The 23,677-nt window shown below is 42.7% G+C and overlaps 1 protein-coding gene across 2 annotated transcripts; it reads right to left on the bottom strand.

Moving 5' to 3' along the window:
• Positions 1-269: 269 nt before the first annotated feature.
• Positions 270-16,246, bottom strand: COQ2 (coenzyme Q2, polyprenyltransferase). Of its 2 annotated transcripts, XM_045991790.1 has the most exons (7): positions 15,958-16,244; positions 11,033-11,199; positions 6,980-7,101; positions 5,658-5,743; positions 4,209-4,342; positions 2,852-3,040; positions 270-932 (listed from the first exon to the last, which is right to left on the bottom strand). In XM_045991790.1, the coding sequence occupies exons 1-7, from the start codon at positions 16,202-16,204 to the stop codon at positions 768-770; spliced, it is 1,110 nt and encodes a 369-aa protein (XP_045847746.1). In that variant the 5' UTR covers positions 16,205-16,244; the 3' UTR covers positions 270-767. The 2 variants fall into 2 exon arrangements, with proteins under 2 accessions (XP_045847746.1, XP_045847756.1); XM_045991800.1 differs by lacking the exon at positions 2,852-3,040 and having other exon boundaries at positions 15,958-16,246.
• Positions 16,247-23,677: the final 7,431 nt, after the last annotated feature.

Below are 23,677 nucleotides of genomic sequence, written 5' to 3'. Positions count from 1 at the left end.
AAATCACTCTGGCTGCTATGTTGAGAACACTCTGAAGGGGGCAAGGGAAGAATCTGTTAGGACACTTAAGGGACATGCCATTATCCTATATATTACAATCTGAGAAGATAAAAAAGAAATCAACAGAAATTAAAATAGTCTCTGGTACTAAGTTGATCAGTTTGTTTTCAGAGCAGTTCAACTCAACCCACCACCTCTGGTCACCATGGCTGTGCAGACACTGGATGTACGAAATAAGTGTCAGGGCTGGTAACAAAAGTACACATGGACACAGTAGATAAAAATTTTTATTTACTTATTTAAATTTTCCTAAGATATAAAAAACAGGATGGTTTCCTCAATTACTGCTTTGGGTAGTGAGTAAAGGTCACAACAAAGAACAATAAACCCCAACTTTCTACAGCAGCTTTTATTTTCCCCTAAAGTCTGTTTTCCTACGTTCATTCACTTAGCTGAGATACCAATCAGGTGTCTTTTAAAGTGCCCAAACTCATACCATTCCTGTAACTGCAGATGGGAATCGTAATGAGCAGAAGACTCACAGTCACCCAAACCCTTAAGAGTTCCCGGTTTCTGAGACAGGAAAAGGGTTCTGCTAGTAAATGCTTGAACTAAATCCAGGCAAAGATGGTCTATGCCTTCATCTTCTGGTTCTCAGTCCATGAACATACTGCAAGACGGCTTCTTCAAGTCTGACTGTGCGGTGATAAGCCCTGAGAGTATTTTGCACAAGTCTGTTTTCAAGATTCCTAGATCAACGTCATTTGCTAATTTTCTATTCTACTATCTATACTTTTCTTCACTTCATCTGTCTTCTTTTCCTTCCACAAATTCCCAAGGACAATCCCTAACAAAACTATTAGTCCTAGTGTTCGGTTGGAGGTAAATTTATCCCAACAGTCCTCAGGTCTGTGGATGTCTAGAGTGTAAATCTGTAAGAGAAGACCGCAATGCTGCATTAGTACTTAGTGTGAACTTTTTGGCACCACAAATAAACACATCAGTATAGAGAAGATAGTACTTTGTTACAGGATTTTAAGCAACGGGAAGCCCTTATTGTACCCCAAACTGTTTCCCAGTGTAGAAAAATCTACGCATCATCCAAGCTGCGTCCTAAAACCGTCCACTTGAGTGGTGCGTGAACGCGGAGAGGCAACCATGATATTTTTCCTTCTATTTAGAAAGCTCTAAACCAGTGACACTGATCTAAAATCTGCCTCCTTTAACTCCTACCCTCCCCTTCTAGCTTTATTCCTTGGAGCAATGTTTCTCGAAAGGTTGACAAGTCACCTTTGGGAAGGACAATTCCCTATTGTGCAGGGCTGTCCACTGCGTTGAAAGATATTTAACACACCTGGCCCCATTCACCAAATGGCTGTGGTGACCCCTCCCCAGTTTATTTGTGATAACCAGAAATACCCGAGGTACGTGTAAATTTCCTTCCCATCCCTCCATAGAGAAGGCGATCTGGCAACCTAGATCTGCTCTGACTCAGAACAAACATATTCCTTCTTCTCCATAGTAGTCCTGCAAATATATCAAGAAAGGCCCATGTCCCTGTCTTAGTCATTCGTAGGCTTATTAAGCATTAGCATCCCTCATTTTCCCGACTATTCTTTATTATATGGTCGCAGATTTAAAATCATCATGATTTCCTTTTTTTCCTTAGAAGAAACCTTAGAAGGCTATGTCCATCTTAAAAATATTGTGTCAAGGACTAGATAGAAGACCATAAATGCCATTTAGAATTTTTTGGTGGGTTCCAAATATTTCTTACGGTATTTGTAATTTCCCTTGTAATTTCTGCCTTCCTCCACTAACATCCAGTGCTTAATTAAATATGGCTACACATCCATTGTCCTGATCTATCCACTGATGGTGAGTATCCCACAGAGCTGAGTTATGAGCAAGACAAGATGCTGCGAAATTCTGAGGAGGAAAATGGCGAAATCTAGAGAATTCTGGAGGATCACCAATTCCTGCCTTTAACTTTCCTTGTGAGAAAAACAATGAAGGTGATACGGCATGGGGTTTACTTTATGGGCATTGGATTTTAGTTTCCTTCATACTGCTATGCAAATCTGGCTTACACTGATAAGTAATTTGCAATAATCTGTATAAAACAGATCATCTACATATAGGCTAACATGTTTTTGGATCTATCTGAAGAAAACAAAAGTAATACTGATACAAAGCTGGAGTTCATGTACAAGCAATCTATTTCATTAAGCTTAGATCTGGTTCATTCATTTTACAAAAGCCACTAATGTAGATTCACAATATAAGCTTATGGGTGCTGGTTGGGTATCCTAAAATCCCTCTATCTAGACAGAACTCTGACATGTTAGCACTTCATGTCTTTCCTGGCCTCGGTGGCTAATGCCAGGGGACCCAAACTTACGAATGATTAGTTCGCTAACTACCATGTCCATCACTGAAGCTGGCATAGTAAAAATATAGTTATGTTGATCAGTTTGCTTTCAGAGCAATTCAACTCAACCCACAACCTTCAGACACTGCTGAAATTTCTCCAGACACGAATCCGAAGAAATTCCAGAAACATCAAAGGAAAAAAAATAAATCTAGGTTAGTTTTATGAGACTGAGTGCTGTCTACTGTGCCAAGAAGACACCTGCGCCAAGGGTTAGTTTTAACGTCTCTCTCTAAAATGACACAGCTAGCTCTTTTAGATGACACGGCAGAGGAGAGCTGATGGTTCAAGGCAGCGCAAGTCAAGTAGCTGCTTTACAAAGTACCTTGCTCGGGAAACACAGAGGCTGTTTTGTTTAAATAATTTTTACAAATTTATACCAAGGAAAAATAAGGGGGAAAAGTAAGAAAAAGGTCCAACCTGGTGGGCCAGATGGGTTCCTACAGCAGCCAGGGCAGCGTAGTAGGGCGCCGTCTGACCACTGTTCACTCCCACCAGGCTCAGAGCCCCCAGCATCGCCACACCGAAGCCACTGAGCCACCGCTTGGTGTTTTCATGGAACCGCAGCGCCGTGGACTTAAGACCAATCAGGGCATCATCTCTTTTGTCCTAACACCAGAAAGCAGTAAGAAACTGTCCAGTTTTTATTGACATGCTATAAAACTCACCATTTTGGTTGTATAACCGTCACCGCTATCTAATCCCGGAAGAAAGTAGCCTTCAAAGGACGTAAGCTGTGAAAGCCGACTAACTCAGAGACACAGGCTGATTGGGAACGAATGTGCAGGCCGAATGGTAGTTAAGTGTCCCTGCTGAGATTATCTTCCAGCTCCATTTCCACATGTCCTTTTTCTTTTTTTTTCTTTTATTTTTTCAGCGTTCTAAGATTCATTATTTATGCGCCACAGCAGCGCTCCGTGCAGCACGTGCCCTCCCAGGTGGTGGGTACTAAGGAGGGCACATGTTGTATTTCTTATGACCCGTCTAGTGACTCTTAACTACACACTGACTACATTCCAAGTAAAACTCAAGTCTAATGGTTCCCAGGGCTTCTCCTTACCTCAGAGTTCTCGAACTGCAACAACTTCCTGTACATTTTAGTTTCGATCCTGCTACAATCACAGATGCAGAAAAATCTTCAACTGCCACTTACCCACACCCTTTCACGTCTCACCTCTAGCTCACTCTATCCCTTGCCTCTCCCATCAAATCTCTGCTGTTTAAGCAGAGCTAGGTTTTGGTGATACACACATCCAGCTAACTGATCGTCTCTAGCAGTTTAATTCCTAAGCATTTCCACATACTGTCGAGCTTATAGTCCTGTGTTATCAGAGGCCCGTGCTGAGCTCCACACCCACCTGCAGGCAGATCGCTATCTGATAGGCTATCTCGGCACCAAATTGAGGTAATGAGTGTGGGGTCAGTGTATGTTTTTCCTTTCATACTGTAGGCTCAGAGGGGAGTCTGCTTCTCTCCCTCGCTTTGCCCTGCCCTCCCCCACTCATATACACTCTAATATAATCTTTAAAAGAAAACAATAACAACACCAGAGGTATTCACATGCCTGGCATGTAAATACTGTTTAAGTGCTTGTAAATAAGAGTGGATCTCTTTGGTAAACACATATACACATGAAATAAAAATATTTTATTGGAGCCAAGGAAGCGTGAATGATTTTTTCAGAAGAAAAAAACTTTCCCTTTAATGTGGTTCATAAAGTTCTTAAGTGGCAACAATAACTAAATCAAAGTTAAGAAAAAAAGATTTTTTTTTTTACCTGGTGGGCATAGATAGTATCATATATTAGAGTCCACATAATTCCAGAAAAATAAAGAGGCAGGCAAACAGATGGATCACAGGAGCCCTTGACAGCAGACCATCCAAGTAATGCTCCCCAATTAAAAGTCAACCCTGCAAGTCGTGAGACAGAGAGGACAAATCTAAATGCACTTTAGAGTCCCAAAGGGGGGAGAATCAACACATAGTAAGTACTTCTAGGCATTAGGCTCTGTGCACTGTATTTTATGTCTCTTCCTGAAATTCTCTCGGCTCTCCGTGAGAGCTACACTGCTCAAAAAAGGAGACACGTTCAGAGAAGTGAACAGACAATTAAAATAACACAGGTAACAGAAAGAATAATGTCACCTTGGTAAACAGGGGGTCTTGTGAGAACACTTACCCTACCTAGTATGGTGCCTGGAGCAGTCAACGAGCAGTAGGAGCTGGGGTTTCAACTCGTGCCTACCTGAGTCAAAACCTTGTGTTCTTCTGTGTATGACTTGACTTCCCCCACACGCTACAGAAACAGGAGTGTGGGTGGGTACAGCCCATCTTCTCTGAAGGCTGTCAACAGACACCTCCATGTGAACGGCTCCTCAGTCTGCTCGTGCGGCCCTTCGGACTGGACACTGAACTGCCTGCTGGACATTTCCACCTGCAAGTCCCTCGGGTACCTCATACTCAGGGGGTCCCACGTGTCTTGTCTTCTTTTATTCACTAAAAAAGTAGCTCAAACAACTAGAACAGTTCTAGGAACACTCTAGCTTATTCTAGGAGTAGGTATTTTTGTGACCTATTTACCTTCGGCTCCCGCTGCCAACAAGTATGTGTGGAATAGCTGGGATATACCAAGGGCTGTGCTAGACACTGGGCCCTCCACATGCGAAGAGAGCTTTATCTGTCAGACATTCACAGTTTACAACTGGGGGATGGAGGCGGCCCTCAGCATCTTCTCCTTTAGTTACTGCCGGTGAAACGAGTAAGCGCCACACCAGAGTGCCGTCGGAGCTGGAGGCAAGCTGGCTTACTTTCTCCTGGAACATTTAAGGAAGGCCTCACAGGAATGGGCTAGCTAAGCTTTCACATACTAACCCCAGTTCTCTTGCCTGACTGTGCTTTCTACCCGGCTCCCCCAAGTCCTCAGGGCATCCAGGTCGGTAACTTAAAGAAAAGGGTAAGGTCCAATCAGTTAATTTTTTCTTCATGACATACCTTGATTTTTAAAAGAGCATTTCCGAAAATAATAATGGTGACAATCTTAGTAAGTATGCAACATTTCTTATACAATAAAAATGGCTAATTGCCCTCCCTTAAAATATGAGAATCTATTCTTGGTGTAGAAAATTTCACGACTGACTTTTTATCTCTGCCACATTAGACACATACACACGCGCAAGTACGAGTTTGAGGGAACTGAAGGAAATACCTGTAGTTATCTCAAGCTTACCCAGGGCTAACTGAGGCCAGTATGTAATTCTTTTCATTAGTGGGTAGGTGATGACAAGAAGCAGGGACGCTGCTCCCAGAGCTATACTGAAATCAAGAAAAACCACTGAAGATCAGTATCACCATCTCTTAGAAATGCTAAAGAAGACAATGGTAGTAACACTAATTGGAAAATGACTTTTCTTAAGTTATAACTTTTGTTATGTAAATTTTCCTAGACTTTAGTTAGGATAAAAGATGATCAGAAAATATTTTAAGTGTTACAAAACAATGGAACGAAGTAATAGTACATACAGTGCTTTCATGCGTTAGGAGCTATTCTGTTTTACATTAGTTAACTCATTAGAGTCTTCACCAAAAACCTAAGAGACAGACAGTTTTATTCTACTTATCTTTTGCGTGTGAGGAAACTAAAGCACAGAGAGATTAAGTAATTTGTTGACTATCAGCCAGGCAGTAGCAGGGCTAGGAGGACAGCTCTAGAGTCCAGCCTGATACCCACCATATGCTACTAAATGTTGTTTGCGACATTAAACAGCTAATAAACAGAAATGTCCCAACAGAATTAAGAGTCCAGATCTCCCTCCCGATACGCACGATGGGTGTTAACTTCTCTAGGAGAGGACAGAGCATCTGTTAAAGGGTAACAGCACAAGGTGTTCTCAGGTTTCTCCCAGCTCACCCAACACCATCCTTCCAGGAAAAACCTTCTAAAAGCATTTTCATGGGATGCTGTCAGGGCAAAGTGTGTACTTAAGTCCAGCCTCTATAACGTGACACTAATTTTTTGTCTTGTTTTCCTCATTTACATACTTTGTAAGGAGCCATCTGATGCACAAAGTTTGATTTTGTCTCTATTTAAGAGACACAGAAATGAATCTTTCCACGTTTCCCCTGTCATCGATTGTGAGCATGACTCTAGGAAAGACCTGGTCAATATTTTTGCAAAATGAGTATAATCACTTCTATCTAACTTAGAGACACTGTCAGGATAAATAAACTATACATAAGGGTGTAGGTACACATCCATGGACGCGTTTGGAAAAGCTACGAAAGTGCCATGTGTTTCTGGGGGACACATAATGTAAGTGTAACCATGGTTCAGAATAAATTAAATGCTGATCTGCTCATTCCTTTGGTAGAAAACATTCTTGGTTTTACGACATGTGGTGATTTCTTTATACTTGCTAACTTACAGATGCTCCGTAGGTAGCCAATAAATAATTTTGTGATAAAGATCTATCAATTTTATTTATTCCTACTTTCTCCATCTGAAAAGACAGAGATCTTATACGTGACTCTGAAAAAACACACTTACTCTACCTGTAGTAATTCAGACACAGAAGAACACCCAGTGCCAACGTCAGCTGTCCCCCGAGGAAGAGAAAGGATCGAAAAATTGAAATGTCTCCAGCAGCTATTGGGCGATTTGCTGTTCTTATAACCTTAATAAATGAAAACACAAACCTTAGCCTCATGTAATGGTTTGATCACGGATTCAAACATGTAATGAAGAGAATGGCCCAAGCCAGGCACTGAGACAAAATATGACTAAAATGTGAAACCAACATTGGAAGCACTGCCATAAATCAAAACCTCGTATTCAAAACAGCTACGAAAAGCACTAAAAATTCCCACCACTCATTCCCCTTTCTTTCCATCTCCCATTTCTGAATACACAAAACAGAGCAACTTCCTCATCTGGCTAATTAGGTACCCAGCTTATTAGCAAGTATATGTTTAATTTCCATAGAGAAAAGAGAGACAACAATAATGGCAATTCTCAGGAAAGAGGAAATTGCAGTGAATGTTTTGATTACAGGAAGCACTGCAATCAGCAATCAAATGTAAATAAAGAAAGGAGACAAATTATCTGGGTTTGAAAACGGGAGTCCTTTTGCCAAGGCTATTTAAGGATGGGCTTATAATCTAATATTAATTGTACCCAAATACAAAGGGCAGACTCAATATAAGAATATGAACAGACAGAGCCATTATGTGGACAAATAAGATACATTAGTTGTTTTTTTCCTGTCTAAAAATCATGAAATGTGACTATTCTAAACTGAAGCATAAAAAAGAGCATAACCAAAATTTTCAACATTGTTAGAACTCAGGATCTGGGTTCCAAGAGCCCAGCATGTGAATTTGTTCTATCACCTACCGGCTGTGTGAATTTTAGCAAATTACTTAACCTTTCTTGGACTTTGGTTACTTACCTGTTTAAAAAAAAAACAGAAGAGAGAGGGAAAAGAAGAAAAGAGATAAGAGCACTGCCTCAAAGAGTAAATGCAGTGTCTAAAAAGCATGTAAGCATGCAATAAATGTTAACTATTTTGATTTTTATTTATATCAAGGGTTATTAGCAAACTATGGCCTATGGGCCAAATCCAGCCCACTGCCTATTTTTATATGGCCTGTGAGCGAATAAGAATAGTTTTTACTTTTTTAGGCAATTGAAAATCAGTTAAAAAAAAAGGGTATTGTATTACGACACATGAAAATAATATCAAATTCAAGTTTCAGTGTCCATAAATAGAATTCTATTGAAACAGAGATATACCCATTTGTTAACATATTGATATGGCTGCTTTCATGCTGAATAGAATCAAATAGTTGCAACAAAGATGGTATGGCCCACAAAGACTAAAATATTTACTATCTGTTCCTTTGCAGAAAAAAATTTGCTGACCCATTTCATAGCATGATTCACTGTGCAATACACAGTTTGTCAAAAACTATAATGACTCACCTTGGTTAGACTGCCAGACCTGGATCTTTTATCTTTGATTTGGTCCCTATAGTTTTAGTTACAAATATATTATGTCTTGTATTTGTTTTAGATTATTATGATTATTCCAGCTAGTATGAGAGTGCTTACGATATGCCACTATTCTAAGAGCTTTGTATGCATCACATCATTGAATCCTCGTAACAACACTGACTTTTAGCCACTCACAAGTTCTTGCCATCTCTGTTTTAGCAGAGGCTTGGTAACTTCCCAAATCATGGATGGCAGGGAGCACAATCTGTCTAGTCCCCCTGACCACACTACTAACCACAGATGAGACCGTTCCTTCAGTACTGATAATCCCCTGGCTAACTTTGGAAAAGTCAAAAAAAACTAGCACTCCATCAAAACACTAAAAATGATATGATGATTAAAACATATTCTATGTGGTTTTTAATGAAACCATTTGCTTATAGCTTATAAAACTAAATCACTGGGGCACCTGGGTGGCTCAGTCAGTTAAGCATCTGACTTCGGCTCAGGTCATGATCTCGGGGTCCTGTTAGCAAAACCTCCTCAATAGCTATAAAACACTCATTTAAGAGCTTTGTTATATGTGTATATAGAATCTGGACCTCCCTAATCGAGAAAAATGTCATAGGGGAGATAAAAGGTATCTCATCAGTAATCTTTTACCTAAGGAGAAAAAAAAAATCACTTCAGGGGAAACTAAAATGGTCATATTTTGTTAATTATAAGTTGGTTAGTTTGAATATATTATTTTTTAAATTAACCTTTTCCTTTTGAGATAATTGTAGATTCAAATGCAGCTTTTAAAGACTATCTCGGCATTTTAAAAAAATATAAAGATCCCACGTGCCCTTTATCCAGTTCCCCCAAAAGTAACATCTGCAAAACTACAGTTCAATAAAATATTACACGCAGGATTTTGATATTAGCTGCTCTAAACACGTCCAGTTATTATGTTGAAGTGCATACCAGCAGCCTCAAACAGTTATGCAGAATCAACAACTGACCCGGGCTATGAACCCCAAATCAGGAAGTGCACCTCTCCTGGCATGAAGCAGGGGGGCAGAAGGATGTGTTCAGCATGCAGTTCCTGCCACCTGCCACAACCCTACCCTCCAGCCACACACAAACCACATCCGGCAGCTGTTAAGCTTTATACTTTATCTCACAGCCACACCTCTGTATCTGCTGTTCCCTCTGTCCAGAGTGACCTTCACTCTCCAGCCCACCTTTTTCCGGCCAACTTACTCTGACACAGTCCAGTCACTCCCCTGGAAAGTTCTCTCTGCTCCCTTTGGCTGAGGTAGGGGGTCTTCAGTTAAGTTCCCCTGCAGACAGCATTCTCACCACTGTGCTGCTGGAGTGTAGCTGTGAAACTGTGAGGTCAGGAGTGCTGTCCTTCATCCACACAATCCTCCTAAAGCAGGTCACTGTGTCTCACACACAGCAAATATTCAATCAATATTTTTTTGAATTAAAAAAGACATTGTGGGGGTGCCTGGGTGGCTCAGTGGGTTAAAAGCCTTTGCCTTCGGCTCAGGTCATGATCCCAGGGTCCTGGGATCGAGCCCCACATCGGGTTCTCTGCTGCACAGGGAGCCTGCTTCCTCCTCTCTCTCTGCCTGCCTCTCTGCCTAGTTGTGATTTCTCTCTATCAAATAAATAAAATATTAAAAAAAAAAAGACGTTGTGGTACTGTTCTTATAAACTAAAAATCGTTACAAGTGTGTCTTGCTAAAGGAAAATTTGGACCAGCATGAAAGGCAAACTAGGCATGATTATTCACTTTATATATATGTATATAAGATTATTCATTTTACATAATTCAGCATGGGTTTCTTTTAAACTGAAAGTTTACTTGATTATTTACTCAAGCATTTAATGAATGATCTTACACTTGTTTGCGGCAGAGTCGCCAGGATAAAAGGCAAATAAGATGGACGTTTCCCTTGGGAAAATAACCGTTGAGGAAGAAATAATTACACACATGCATTGGAATACGAATAGAAAATAATCTGGAGAAATATAATGCATCCAACTGTTAAGTGAAGTTTCTCTGGGGGTTTGGGAGAGCAGATAAGAAAGACTTGCACTTTCTATACTTGCTATTTCTGTACTGTCTGAATTTTTCAGATTAAACATGTACTGTTTTTCCAAAGAGAAAAAAAGGAATAAAATTACATTTTTTTTAATGAAATAATTTTAGCAAACACTAACAGGGGCTTCCTTGGCTTATTTAAGTGAAGATTTGATTTATAGAACAGTCGCAACTCCAGTATATATCCCAAAGGAAAGAACAACAGTCCTCTTGGATGCACAAAGGTTCAGGATGATCTTTTCACTTTGATCCTCATGTCCTTACCTTGGCCTTCTAAATTCTAACTCATTTTGTAAAAATGAAGTACACGCCCTGCCTGCGGCCGCTCTTGCATGGAGAAAGGGGGTCGCCGCACTGTGCGATGCCAGCCACTCTACTGAAAAACGGCACTCCCCACGCTGGATTTCAGCGAGCCCGCTAAAGACCCCCTGCCTTCTGTGGACTGCAACAGCGATGCCACCATGCCACTGTGCAGAACTGAGAGGAGGCTCCCTATCCTTTTCCAGGAAGAAACTACCTTTTTATCATAGTCCCGGTCCCACATGTCATTAATCGTACAGCCTGCTCCGCGCATCAGAACAGCTCCAGTGCCAAAGAGGGTTAACATGTACCAATCGGGGAAACAACCTGGTTCGGCAGCGAACCCAATGCTCCAAGTACATGGCAGATACAGCAGCCAGGTGCCTAAGCAAAAATAAAAAGACAGAAAGGTACACAGTCGAGTTAGTCAGCTATCTTCACTTGTTCAAACATTATATCCCCAAGAAGAAAAGAACACAAAATCAAAAGCACATGACAAAACCGGGAAAATACATGAACAGCTCGTATCATAAAGGACTCTTTGGCCCTATGTAGGGTTCCTAGAAACTGAAAAGAGATCAATACTGCAATGGAAAAACAGACTAATAGGATTATAGAAGTTCACAGAAAAAGAAATACAAATGACTCTTCTTTATATGAAAGATCAACTTTCAGAAATACACATCAAAATGACATTGAGATAACATTCTTGGTACACACCCTGGGGAGTGAGATATGCACACACTGCCCGTGAGGTTACAAAGCAGTCCACCCCTAGGGAGGGCTACCAGACTATTGTTACTGTGCGTGTGCACTCCCCCACTCCAAACACATACATCTGAATGTCAGTATGTTCACAGGCCATGCCAGGGAGGACACAGGAGAAACGGATACTTGCCTCTGGGGAAGGGAACTGGGTGGCTAGGAGACAGGGGAGGAAGATTTAGTTTTCACTCTACACCTTTGCACTTTCTGAATTTTGTATCATATGCACATATTACCTGCTAAAAAAAAAGTTAGCAAAACTTTCTTCTGTTGTTAGTACAATAAAATAAAATTGTCTTGTGGGAAGGTGGACATAAACCTACTGTTTTTTAAGTATTTTGCCATGTAGCGCCAATGCAAATGGCATTAGTTCTTGGTCCTTAGCCTATAAACTAGATGAAATTAAGCTAAAACCAAATAGATTGTACAGAAAAGAGGTTTCACATGTAAACTCTGATATTCTACTTTCAAAAGAAAGTCTTTCAACAAATCTTTGGAAATGGTGCCTATTACGATAAATTCTGAGCTTTACTTCCCAATTTAGACACATCAGAGAAAAAGGAGATGTGGCTAAGATGAGATCCTACACAAAAACGGCTGAATGACAAAGTGCTTATGATCATATTAAAATTTTGTAAGTTCAAGTTTTACTCACAGGTATTTATAAAGCACATACAGGAACTGAGAATACAGCAGTGACTAAGGGAGAGAGGCTTCTTCTTTTTTTTTTTTTTAAAGATTTTATTTACTTATTTGACAGAGAGAGATCACAAGTAGGCAGAGAGGCAGGCAGAGAGAGTGAGAGGGAAGCAGGCTCCCTGCCGAGCAGAGACCCCGATGCGGGACTCGATCCCAGGACCCTGAGATCATGACCCGAGCCGAAGGCAGCGGCTCAAACCACTGAGCCACCCAGGCGCCCCGGGAGAGAGGCTTCTAAATAAAAAGGAAGAAACACAGTTAAACAATAACAATAAAATAGATCAATTCAAAAACAGGGCAAATACAGCGCCCTTCAAAGCCATAAAACAGTCCCACCCAAGTCACTGGGGGCGGGGGACCAGAGAGGACACAGCAGAAAAGGCAAGGAGAGACTGAAAACAAGCAAGGGCCAGTTCAGACTCGAATTCAGGTTCAGGAGTACTGGACAGACTCCTATTTGGTGTGTCCCATATAAAACAAAAGCAACCAACAGCTAACACTGCCTGAAATGTTAGCTTTCAGGCAGTGTTCTAAATGCTTTACACACACAAATTCATTTAATTCCCCCACCACACCCTTACAGAGCGGGCACTGTTCCTGTTTTACAGATGAGGAAACAAACTCAGAGAGGTAAAGTGTTTAACTACCTCCTTTTTCCTGGATCTACCAGTATAGCTCAGAGGGACAGACTGACCCTGCCCTGATAGAAGCAAAAGAACACCACTCCAAAGACATGATTTTCCTGGTGCAACTAGAACTGAAGGGACTATTTAAAAAAAAAAAATTCTGCCTGCCTCTCTGCCTACTTGTGATCTCTATTCATTGAATAAATAAATAAAATCTTTTTTTTTTTTTTTTAATAAAATCTTTAAAAAAAATTCTGGGGAGAAAAAAAGTGCAGTCACCTCCACCATTTTTGCGTCAGCAACAACATTTCCTTTGCCATTAGTCTACGTTATGGGAACTATATTCATTTACATAGAGGAATCTGTAGAGCACCCCCATGGATGAGGGGGGGCTTCCTATAATGAAGGGAAAAGTCAGACATTCGGTTCGATGTCTGCCACTAAGAAGGGAGTGATGCTAGACACTATAGTATACTAAACTTTAAGGTTTAGTCTTCTTAATATATAAATGAGAGGAAAGACTACCTCTCAGAACTGTTATTAGCAAAGGAAACTAGTGATAATGAAAATAAAAACAGTAAGAGCAAACATGTAACTGTTACTATGTCCCAGGTGCTATCATGAAACACTTGATTCTCATGACAAACCTATGAAATAGGCAAGAGTTTTTATGATACCCACTTAACAAATACAAAAACTGAAGCACAGAGGAAGAAGTAATTTGCCCAAGATCACAAAGGCAAAAAGTGGCAGAGCTGAAATTTAAACTCAGGTAGCCCAGCTCTAGTCTGTCTCAGGCCAGTGCTATCACTCAGTATACCTAAAGCTCCACATATACTTAAGTTCTTATGGCTCCGCTGCAATCCTGATTCTCAGCCACAGTGCTTCCCTCTCGTCCCTATGGCACTTTTGTTATTCTCTCCTCTGTGAAGGATTCAGAGATGACAAGGATGCAAACAGGTTTCAGAAAGAAATGTCTGTTGTAGAAAAAGGAGAAATTCTCTGGGAGATGAAATAAAATGAACAATTTCTGAGAGGTGGTGGGCAGACCAAAAAGCCTATGAAAATGGAACCTAAGATTCTTTACCAATTACATACTATCTTCCAGACAACATAATCACCCATAAGTGGAGTAAAACAAAAATTACACCAATTTAGTGTAAAGAGTGCCACCTGCTGAAACTTTCTGAAATACTGTAGTTTGTGACAATTTGAACGAAGTTGTAATCCATTCTGAAAAACAATGAATTCCGCTTTGATTTATAAAAACGAGATCCAATTTCAAAAACGTAAAACAATGAACATAAAATTGCCCCATGAAAGAATAGTTTAAATAAAGAAACATCAAACCTGCAATTCTACTATCAATTTACTGTCCCTGGCATATAGTAGGGGCTGAAAAAATGTTTGCTGAATGAATGATAACATAGTACTATGAGTAAATTGTCTAAAAAACCCTGCAACCATCATCTTATTTAGAACTAAAGCATGCAGGCTGGGATCTCCTTAAGATACGGAACTATTAACCCAGCCTTCTTTAATTCTCTCTACTGCCTAGTATTTCTTGAGCACTTACTACAGCAGGCACTGTTCTAAGGACTTCACACACACATATATAAATGAATTCTCATGACAACCTTACAAAGTCAGTACCACTAGTATCTTCATTTTATAGATGAGAAACGAAGAGATCTGGTTCCAGACCTTTATTCATATTCTTAGTGGCCAGTCTCGCATTCTGTGGCGGGGGTGGTTTGGCCACATCTGTAAAAGCCAGAGGTTTACGGAAATGGGAATGAGGCAGCTGCTGATCTGTCCTGGAGGTGTGCAGGCCTATAGCGCCGCTCCGCGACCCAGGCTCCAAAGCAGAATTTCGGTTACGCTTCGGAGGAGAACTGGGCTTGGAAATTTACGCCTATCAACTTGTATCTGGCCCCAAAATGCAAAGGGTCAGGTGGCAGGGCTGTACTTTTAATCTGCTTTTGTAACTTAATAGCTAAGTGTTGTAACACTTAGTGCTCTGATCCCAAATACGTGGTACATAACCTAGAACACCACGAGCAAGACCGAACTCCGGGTCTCGGCCGGGCGGAGCTGGCCTGACGCCATCCGGGCGTCCGGAGGGCTCTCCACGCACTGCCCGGCAAATGCCATCGCTAGACGGCCTGCAGCTCCGGCTCCGTCCCCGCTCCCGACTGTCCATCCTGGTCCACTCCCATCCAGCCCCGCCTCCCAGGCGTTCCCGCACCACGCGCCATTCCAGGTGAGCTCCCGCCCCGGGCGCTCCCGCTCTCCGCCGCGCGTCTCTGCGCAACACTTCCCGCCCCGCCGGGGTTTCCCTCCTCTCCTGCAGCACCCCCTGTCCTGCGAGGGTCAGTCTGCTCCCGACACGTCCCAGCCTCGGAGCCCCCCGCGAGCTGCTCTCTCCACCGCCGCACTGTCCACTGCGCACGCCGCGAGCTCGACCCCTCCTGTCGCAGCGCAACCGGCCGTCAGTCTCCTCCGGCCAGGCCAGGCGTCCTGCAGCGGGACAACCCCGGGCCCTCCCGTCCCCGAGGCCAGCGGCGTGGAGGAGCTCGTCGGCCACCACCGCCAGGCTCCGCGGGGGGCGCGGGATGGGGACGGTCGAGAACGCGCGCGCGGACCGCACGGAGAAGCCCGCGGCCGCTGCGCCCGCCAGTCGGTCCGCGACGAGCCCGAGGGCGGAGCTACAGGCCGCGAGGCGTCATCGTCAACGGGGGGACGGACGTCTCGGGGCCACTGCGAGCCGCCAGGCGGACCGCGGGCGCTGAGCCCGCCGGACTCCACCGAACCGAGGGGTCGTGTGGCGGGCGGCGCCGGGACTCAGCGTCCGGACTGCGCCCCCCGGTGCGGCTCCGGCTCTGCGCTCACGGCCGCGGGCAGCGCACACGACGCCGCGCACCGGCGCCAACGGGGGCGGGACCCGCGCGGCAGCGGCCGCAGAGCGACCGGCCTCGGGGGACGGGAAAGCAGGCCGGCCGCCCGCCCGCAGCCCCCCGCCCCTGCGCCGCAGCCCCCCGCGCGCACTCACCGACCGGCTTGTCCAACCGCATGAGGCGCAAGTAGGGCTGCAGAGGGCGGGGCGCCGAGTCCACGACCGCCGCGGCCGACAGGCTGAGCCGGCGCCTGCGCGGTTCCGGCCCGGCCGGAGGCTGCCCGTGCCCAGCGCGGCACACGCCAGCCGCGCGCACCAGGGCCAGGGCACGGGAGTCCCGCCGCCACGAGTGCGTCAGGCCCCGCAGGCCCCGCGCGAGCGCCGCACCCCGAGCGCCCAGCATGGCGCTTGCGAGGGCGTGGCCCGCGCCGGCCCGAGGTCACGCCTCGGCGTCAGGCCGCGGCGGACATGCGCAGTGACGTCAGCGGGCGGCGGTGCGGTCCGAGCGTCTGTGGTGCGGGTGCGGGAGCGCTGTGGTGGGCGCTGCAGTCCCCGGGCGGCGCTCCCGGGGTCCTTCGTGTCCGGAGGGTTCCAGGGCCGGGAGCGGGAGTAGCGCTCGCTCATGGGAGCAGCTGTACCGGGACAGAGAGGAGGCCTCGCAGCGCCTCCAGGACGCTCGTTCGCCGGCGGTGCTTCCCGGTGAAGCGAAAAGGCCCCGAGCGCCGAGTGTGAGGTCAAACCGGGCTCGGGGCTGAGGGAGGCTCCCGCGCAGGCCGGAACCTGAGGTTTGATGCTCCGCGCAGGGTCGGCTCCGCCCGCTGCCTGCCGCTCCAGGTGGCGCCGTCTCCGTCTCTCCGACAGGTAAGTGAGTGAAATCTTCCAAAAGCGATAAAATGATAGAGGCTGACAGGAAAGGAGGCTTCTGAGACGCACTCCGTGCGCTGCGCAGTCGGACCGGGGGGCTGAGCGCCCACTGCGCGCCGCGGTGAACTCGGGAACGAGCCGTGACTGTCCCCGCACCTGTCGCGCCCCTGCTTCCTGAGTCCGCCATCCCCAAGGCCTCTTCGGACAGTCCCAGCGTCGGACGCCGACCCAGGAGGGAGGCTGAGCCCAGCACCGCGGCGCTTCTGGTCCTGTTTCTAAGAATCGGCGCTGCTGTCGGCTCTGGCCGGCGGGTACGTTGGTGACTGGCACAGAGAAGTGACATTTTGCGTGAGGAGTACTTACATAGATGTGACTCCCATTTTGTTAAAGTTTTTTTTTTTTTAATGATTTTATTCATTTACTTGAGAGAAAGACAGGATGAGAGAGAGAGAGAGGGCAGGGCGAGGAGCAGAGGGAGAAGCAGCCCCGATGCGGGGCTGGGTGCTGGGACTCGGGGATCGTGACCTGAACCCAGGGCAGACGCTCAACCCATCGAGCGCCCCTTAAGAGGCTTAAATGCGCGGGGGAACTACTGCGTGGAGCGCGGGGTCAGCAGCCGACGACGTGCCGTGTGGTGACTGCCGTAACGTAATAAAAAATGTTTAGGGAACCGAAAAAAAAAAAATCAATGGGGAACTTGGTCTAGGTTCGTGTGTGATTTGCTAGATGTATAAGCGCTTTTAGAGTGTGTTTAAAAATAATATGCAAGTTTGCCTTATTAAAGCGCCACGGGATAGACTAGCCTTGGTGGTGTCCTTTGAAAGGTCTACGGGAACCTAAATAAATAGGTAGGTTGGATTTAACAAAGTAACCTATCCCCCCTCAAAAAAATTTAACCTAAAAACCAGTTAAAAACTAGGGGGCTATGTCAAATGTGTGAAAATAAAGAATAAGGTTGATTTAAATCAAGGGTGTCATAAAAAGTTACAACATTTGATAGCCATTTAATATTGTAATAATAAAAATGACAAATAATAGAAAAGATTTTGTAAAAATACAGTTAAATTCTTAAGTATCTAAATTTCTCCAAGGTTTTCCAACCCATGTCGGTGAAATTGAGAATGGAATAAAATTGGACAAAGACAAGACTGAGTATCTTATCATTGAAAGTAACCCCAAATCTCTGACCCGGACACGGAGCAAGTATAGGGATTATTATTATTGCTATTATGTTTTTCTAAGGCATCCACTGCACGAGCTGGTCTACACATCCTCAGTAACGTTTTCTAAAAGATCACTAAAGATATTTACAGTTGACACTAGTTACTCATTCTATTTATTTTTAAACACTCCTGCTTTGATTTTGTATTGCACTGTCAGATGAGACAGGTGGGTGTTTTTAGTAGTTTCGTTAGTAATCAAAATTCTGGTTAGAAGATAATTAGAAGATTTACCAATCATGAGAATGAGGTGATTCAACAGCTGATGAAACACACTCAGTTTAAAAAAAAAAAGGAAGGAAAATGAGTGCCATTACTGAATACACAAGCTTCACAGCAGGACCCGGAATTTTCTGATACTGGGAGATGAAGTGACCTAAGGGACCAAAATAAAAGACAAAAATAAATTGGAACCAATATGATAAGTTGGAGGAAGTAAATGTATTTGACGAATTAAATACCAATGGAAGGGTGTGGGCTCAGAACATCTCACTGAGAGGGCAGGCAAGAGCTTTCTCTAAGGAAATTTAAAACATTAATATTAGTTCATTTAATATTCATTAATATAGAGGCACCTGGATGTCTCAGTCAGTTAAGTGGCAGGCTCTTGATTTAGGCTTGGGTCATGAGCTCAGGGTCCTGGGTTTGAGCCTTTGTGTGCGTCTCCACACTCAGTGGAGAGTTGGTGTCAGGATTCTCTTTCTCCTTCTGCCTCCCCAAAATGAATAAATAAATGTTTTTAAAATGTTCATTAATGTATAACTAGGAACATTCCTTTCTTCATATAACTATGCCCCCAGTTTTTCAGTAATCATCTGCCATGGGTGAGAGCTCATTAGTGATACTTTTTTAAAGGATATTTTAATTTTTTAATTTTAACAATTCAAATAAAATTCAGCTAGTTAACATAAATAGAATAAATGCACATAATTTACAGACATGTACACAAAATGTGAGAATAGCAAACCTCACATAAATGGTCAAAAGATATCATTTCTTTTTTTTTCTTTTCTTTTTTTTTTTTAAAGATTTTTATTTATTTATTTGAGAGACAGAGATCACAAGTAGGCAGAGAGGCAAAGAGAGGAAGAAGCAGGCTCCCTGCTGAGCAGAGAGCCCGATGCGGGGCTCGATCCCAGAACCCTGGGATCATGACCTGAGCCGAAGGCAGAGGCTTTAACCCACTGAGCCACCCAGGTGCCCCAAAAGATATCATTTCTTTTGAAGTTGATTATTTAACTATGACTAGTAGATTGTAATTTAATTGTTCACATATGAAGGGTACACATTCAAGTGTTTATTAACAAAAAAAACCTGAGTGAAACTAGAATTTTGTTTCTAAAAGGAGTAGCATAAAAAGCAGTGTACAGATTAACTAGAAATATAAGTGCATGATGGAGAAGAGAACTGAGTGGGCAGAAAGTTAGCACATTGTATGAAATATTTTCATATAATTAAAATTCCTTTTAATTTATATCATTCAGAAATACCTTTATTCTTGGGAATGTTTAAGTCATGATCAGTAGATAGAAAGTCTCAACTATTTTATTTATCAGCCCCAAACGAGTCCCTACAGTGCTAGTAGTCTGGGCAGAAGAGCATGTAAACAATGAAAGACAGGCATGAGCAATGCTGGAAGAGTAAAGGATAGATCGATTACTAGCACTTAAATTCTTTAAGTTCAAATCAGTGTTTTTAGTGACTTAAATCTAAAAATGCCAACATGCTTATACTCCGGTAAAAGAATAAACACTCGCTATTTTTAACACTCTGATCCCAATACAGTCATGCTATTCCACAACAGGCATTAGGTTTTAGGAGACAAAGGCTGGATCGAATAATCTAACAATATTCTATCCTGGTTTCAAAATTACAAATAAATTATTAGTGACCCCCATCTAGTAACACTGGTTCCACAAAATTTATACATAATGAAAATTAAGACAAAGCTTTGGTGATAGTTGGTTTTTGGTTTTTGTTTTTTTGTTTTTTTTCCCTCCTGGATTCAAAAGCTCTGTATTCCACACACAGTCACAGGGTTGGGAATTCTCAGATCTGGACTTTGAAATTTAGTGAACTGTCTATGAGCCACTAGTACCAAAGTTCTATCTGCTGCTTTGTGAGCATATTCCTTCAATATCTACTGCTTTGAGTAAGTTCAATTCAATTTCCTGATAAAATTCTGTAATAAAAGTACAGACAAATCTGAAGAGTGCTGCCAATCTCTGTACTGGAAATAAGAAGTCATCTGATAGAAAATAGATGACAAAACATAGCTTAAAAAAATTCAGTGCTGTGAGGGGAGAATTCGAGAGATAAGTGACACCATAAGATGAAACAACATTAGAATAATTGGGATTCCAGAAGAAGAAGAAAGAGAGAGGGGAGCAGTAGGTATATTGGAGGAATTATTGGAGAGAATTTTCCTAATATGGCAAAGGGAATAAGCATCAAAATCCAGGAGGTGCAGAGACCCCCCTCAAAATCAACAAGAATAGGTCCATACCCATCACCTAATAGTAAAATTTCCAAGTCTTAGAGACAAAGAGAAAATCCTGAAAGCAACCCGGGAAAAGAAGTCTGTAACATACAATGGTAAAAATATTAGATTGGCAGAAGACTTATCCACAGAGACCTGGAAGGCCAGAAAGAACTGGCATGATATATTCAGAGTACTAAATGAGAAAAACATGCAGCCAAGAATATTATATCCAGCTAAGCTATCACTGAAAATAGGAGAGATAAAAAGCTTCCAGGACAAACAAAAACTGAAAGAATTTGCAAACACCAAACCAGTTCTACAGGCAATATTGAAAGGGGTCCTCTAAGCAAAGACAGAGCCTAAAATTAGTAGGCCAGAAAGGAACAGAGACAATATAGTAACAGTCACCTTACAGGTAATACAATGGCACTAAATTCATATCTCTCAATAGTTACCCTGAATGTTAATGGGCTAAATGCCCCAATCAAAAGACACAGGGCATCAGAATGGATTAAAAAACAAAACCCATCAATATGTTGCCTACAAGAAACTCATTTTAGACCCGAAGACACCTCCAGATTTAAAGTAAGGGGGTGGAAAACAATTTACCATGCTAATGGACATCAGAAGAAAGCTGGGGTGGCAATCCTTATATCAGATCTATTAGATTTTAAGCCAAAGACTGTAATAAGAGATGAGGAAGGACACTATATCATACTCAAAGGGTCTGTCCAACAAGAAGATCTAACAATTTTAAATATCTATGCCCCTAATGTGGGAGCAGCCAACTATTAAACCAATTAATAACAAAATCAAAGAAACATATCAACAATAATACAATAATAGTAGAGGACTTTAACACTCCCCTCACTGAAATGGACAGATCATCCAAGCAAAAGATTAACAAGGAAATAAAAGCCTTAAGTGACACACTGGACCAGATGGACATCACAGATATATTCAGAACATTGCAACAGAATACACACTCTTCTCTAGTGCACATGGAACATTCTCCAGAATAGATCACATCCTGGGTCATAAATCAGGTCTCAACTGGTATCAAAAGATTGGGATCATTCCCTGCATATTTTCAGACCACAATGCTCTGAAGCTAGAACTCAACCACAAGAGGAAATTTAGAAAGAACCCAAATACATGGAGACTAAACAGCATCCTTCTAAAGAATGAATGGGTCAACCAGGAAATTAAAGAAGAATTGAAAAAATTCATGGAAACAAATGATAATGAAAACACAACAGTTCAAAATCTGTGGGACACAGCAAAGGCAGTCCTGAGAGGAAAATATATAACAATACAAGCCTTTCTCAAGAAACAACAAAGGTCTCAAATACACAACCTAACCCTACACCTAAAGGAGCTAGAAAGAGAACAACAAAGAAAGCCTAAACCCAGCAGGAAAAGAGAAATCATAAAGATCAGAGCAGAAGTCAATGAAATAGAAATGAAAAAAACAATACAACAAATCAATGAAACTAGGAGCTGGTTCTTTGAAAGAGTTAATAAGATTGATAAACCCCTGACCAGACTTATCAAAAAGAAGAGAGAAAGGACCCAAATAAATAAAATCATGAATGAAAGAGGAGAGATCACAACCAACACCAAAGAAATACAAACAATTATAAGAACATACTATGAGCAACTCTGCACCAACAAATTCGACAATCTGGAAGAAATGGATGCATTCCTAGAGACATATTAAACTATCAGAACTGAACCAGGAAGAAACAGAAAACCTGAACAGACCCATAACCAGTAAAGAGATTGAAAGAGTCATCAAAAATCTCCAAACAAACAAAAGCCCAGGGCCAGACAGCTTCCCAGAGGAATTCTACCAAACATTAAAAGAAGAATTAATTCCTATTCTCCTGAAGCTGTTCCAAAAAATAGAAATGGAAGGAAAACTTCCAAACTCATTTTATGAGGCCAGCATCACCTTGATCCCCAAACCAGACAAGGATCCCATCAAAAAGAATTACAGACCAATATCCTTGATGAACACAGATGTGAAAATTCTCACCAAAATACTAGCCAATAGGATTCAACAGTACATTAAAAGGATTATTCACCATGACCAAGTTATTCCAGGGGATTTATTCCAGGGCTGCAAGTTTGGTTCAACATCCGCAAATCAATCAATGTGATAGAACACATTAATAAAAGAACAAGAACCATATGATACTCTCAATAGATGCTGAAAAAGCATTTGACAAAGTACAGCATCCCTTCCTGATCAAAACTCTTCAAAGTGTAGGGATAGAGGGCACATACCTCAATATCATCAAAGCCATCTATGAAAAACCCACTGCAAATATCACTCTCAATGGAGAAAAACTGAAAGCTTTTCTGCTAAGGTCAGGAACACGGCAGGGATGTCCACTATCACCACTGCTATTCAACATAGTACTAGAAGTCCTAGCCTCAGCAATCAGACCACAAAAAGAAATTAAAGGCATCCAAATCCACATTCCAGGTGGCAGCCCCAACCCGTTCTCCAACATGGCTATCAACTTCCTCTGCTCTTTGAGCTGCTGCTGCTTTTGTTCCTCTTGTCTTTTCTGCCGTTGCTTGTCCTGATTCCTGGTGAGCAGGTTGGTCACCACCATTCTGGGACCCAGGAGCTCAAAATGGTAGCCCATCTTCAGGAGAGTGGTGTTTGCCTTCAACAGCCGGGAGATTTCCATTTCGGCATGGTGGCCCAGCATGTGCCTTTGATTGTGAAACCGAAGTTCGGTGAGCGTCTCGTTCAACTGGAGGCACCTCATGATGGCCACGATTCCCTTTCCCGTGATGAAGTTGGACTCGATGTTGAGAGTGGTGATGCTCCTGTTTTCCCGCAGCATGTTCGCCAAGGCAAACGCGACGTTCTCATCCGCGCCCACGTTGGCTAACTCACTCTGCAGATGATATGATACTATATTTGGGAAACTCCACTACAAAACTGCTAGAACTTGTACAGGAATTTAGTAAAGTGTCAGGATATAAAATCAATGCACAGAAACCAGTTGTATTTCTCTACCAACAACAAGACAGAAGAAAGAGAAATTAAGGAGTCAATCCCATTTACAATTGCACCCCAAACTATAAGATACCTAGGAATAAACCTAACCAAAGAGGCTAAGAATCTATACTCAGAAAACTATAAAGTACTCATGAAAGAAATTGAGGAAGACACAAAGAAGTGGAAAAATGTTCCATGCTCATGGATTGGAAGAGCAAATATTGTGAAAATGTCTATGTTAACTAAAGCAATCTACACATTTAATGCAATCCCTATCAAAATCCCACCCAT

Source organism: Meles meles, chromosome 2 (genome assembly GCF_922984935.1).
Source record: "Meles meles chromosome 2, mMelMel3.1 paternal haplotype, whole genome shotgun sequence".
Lineage (NCBI taxonomy): Eukaryota > Metazoa > Chordata > Mammalia > Carnivora > Mustelidae > Meles > Meles meles.
This window is presented reverse-complemented; position numbering and strand designations above follow the sequence as displayed.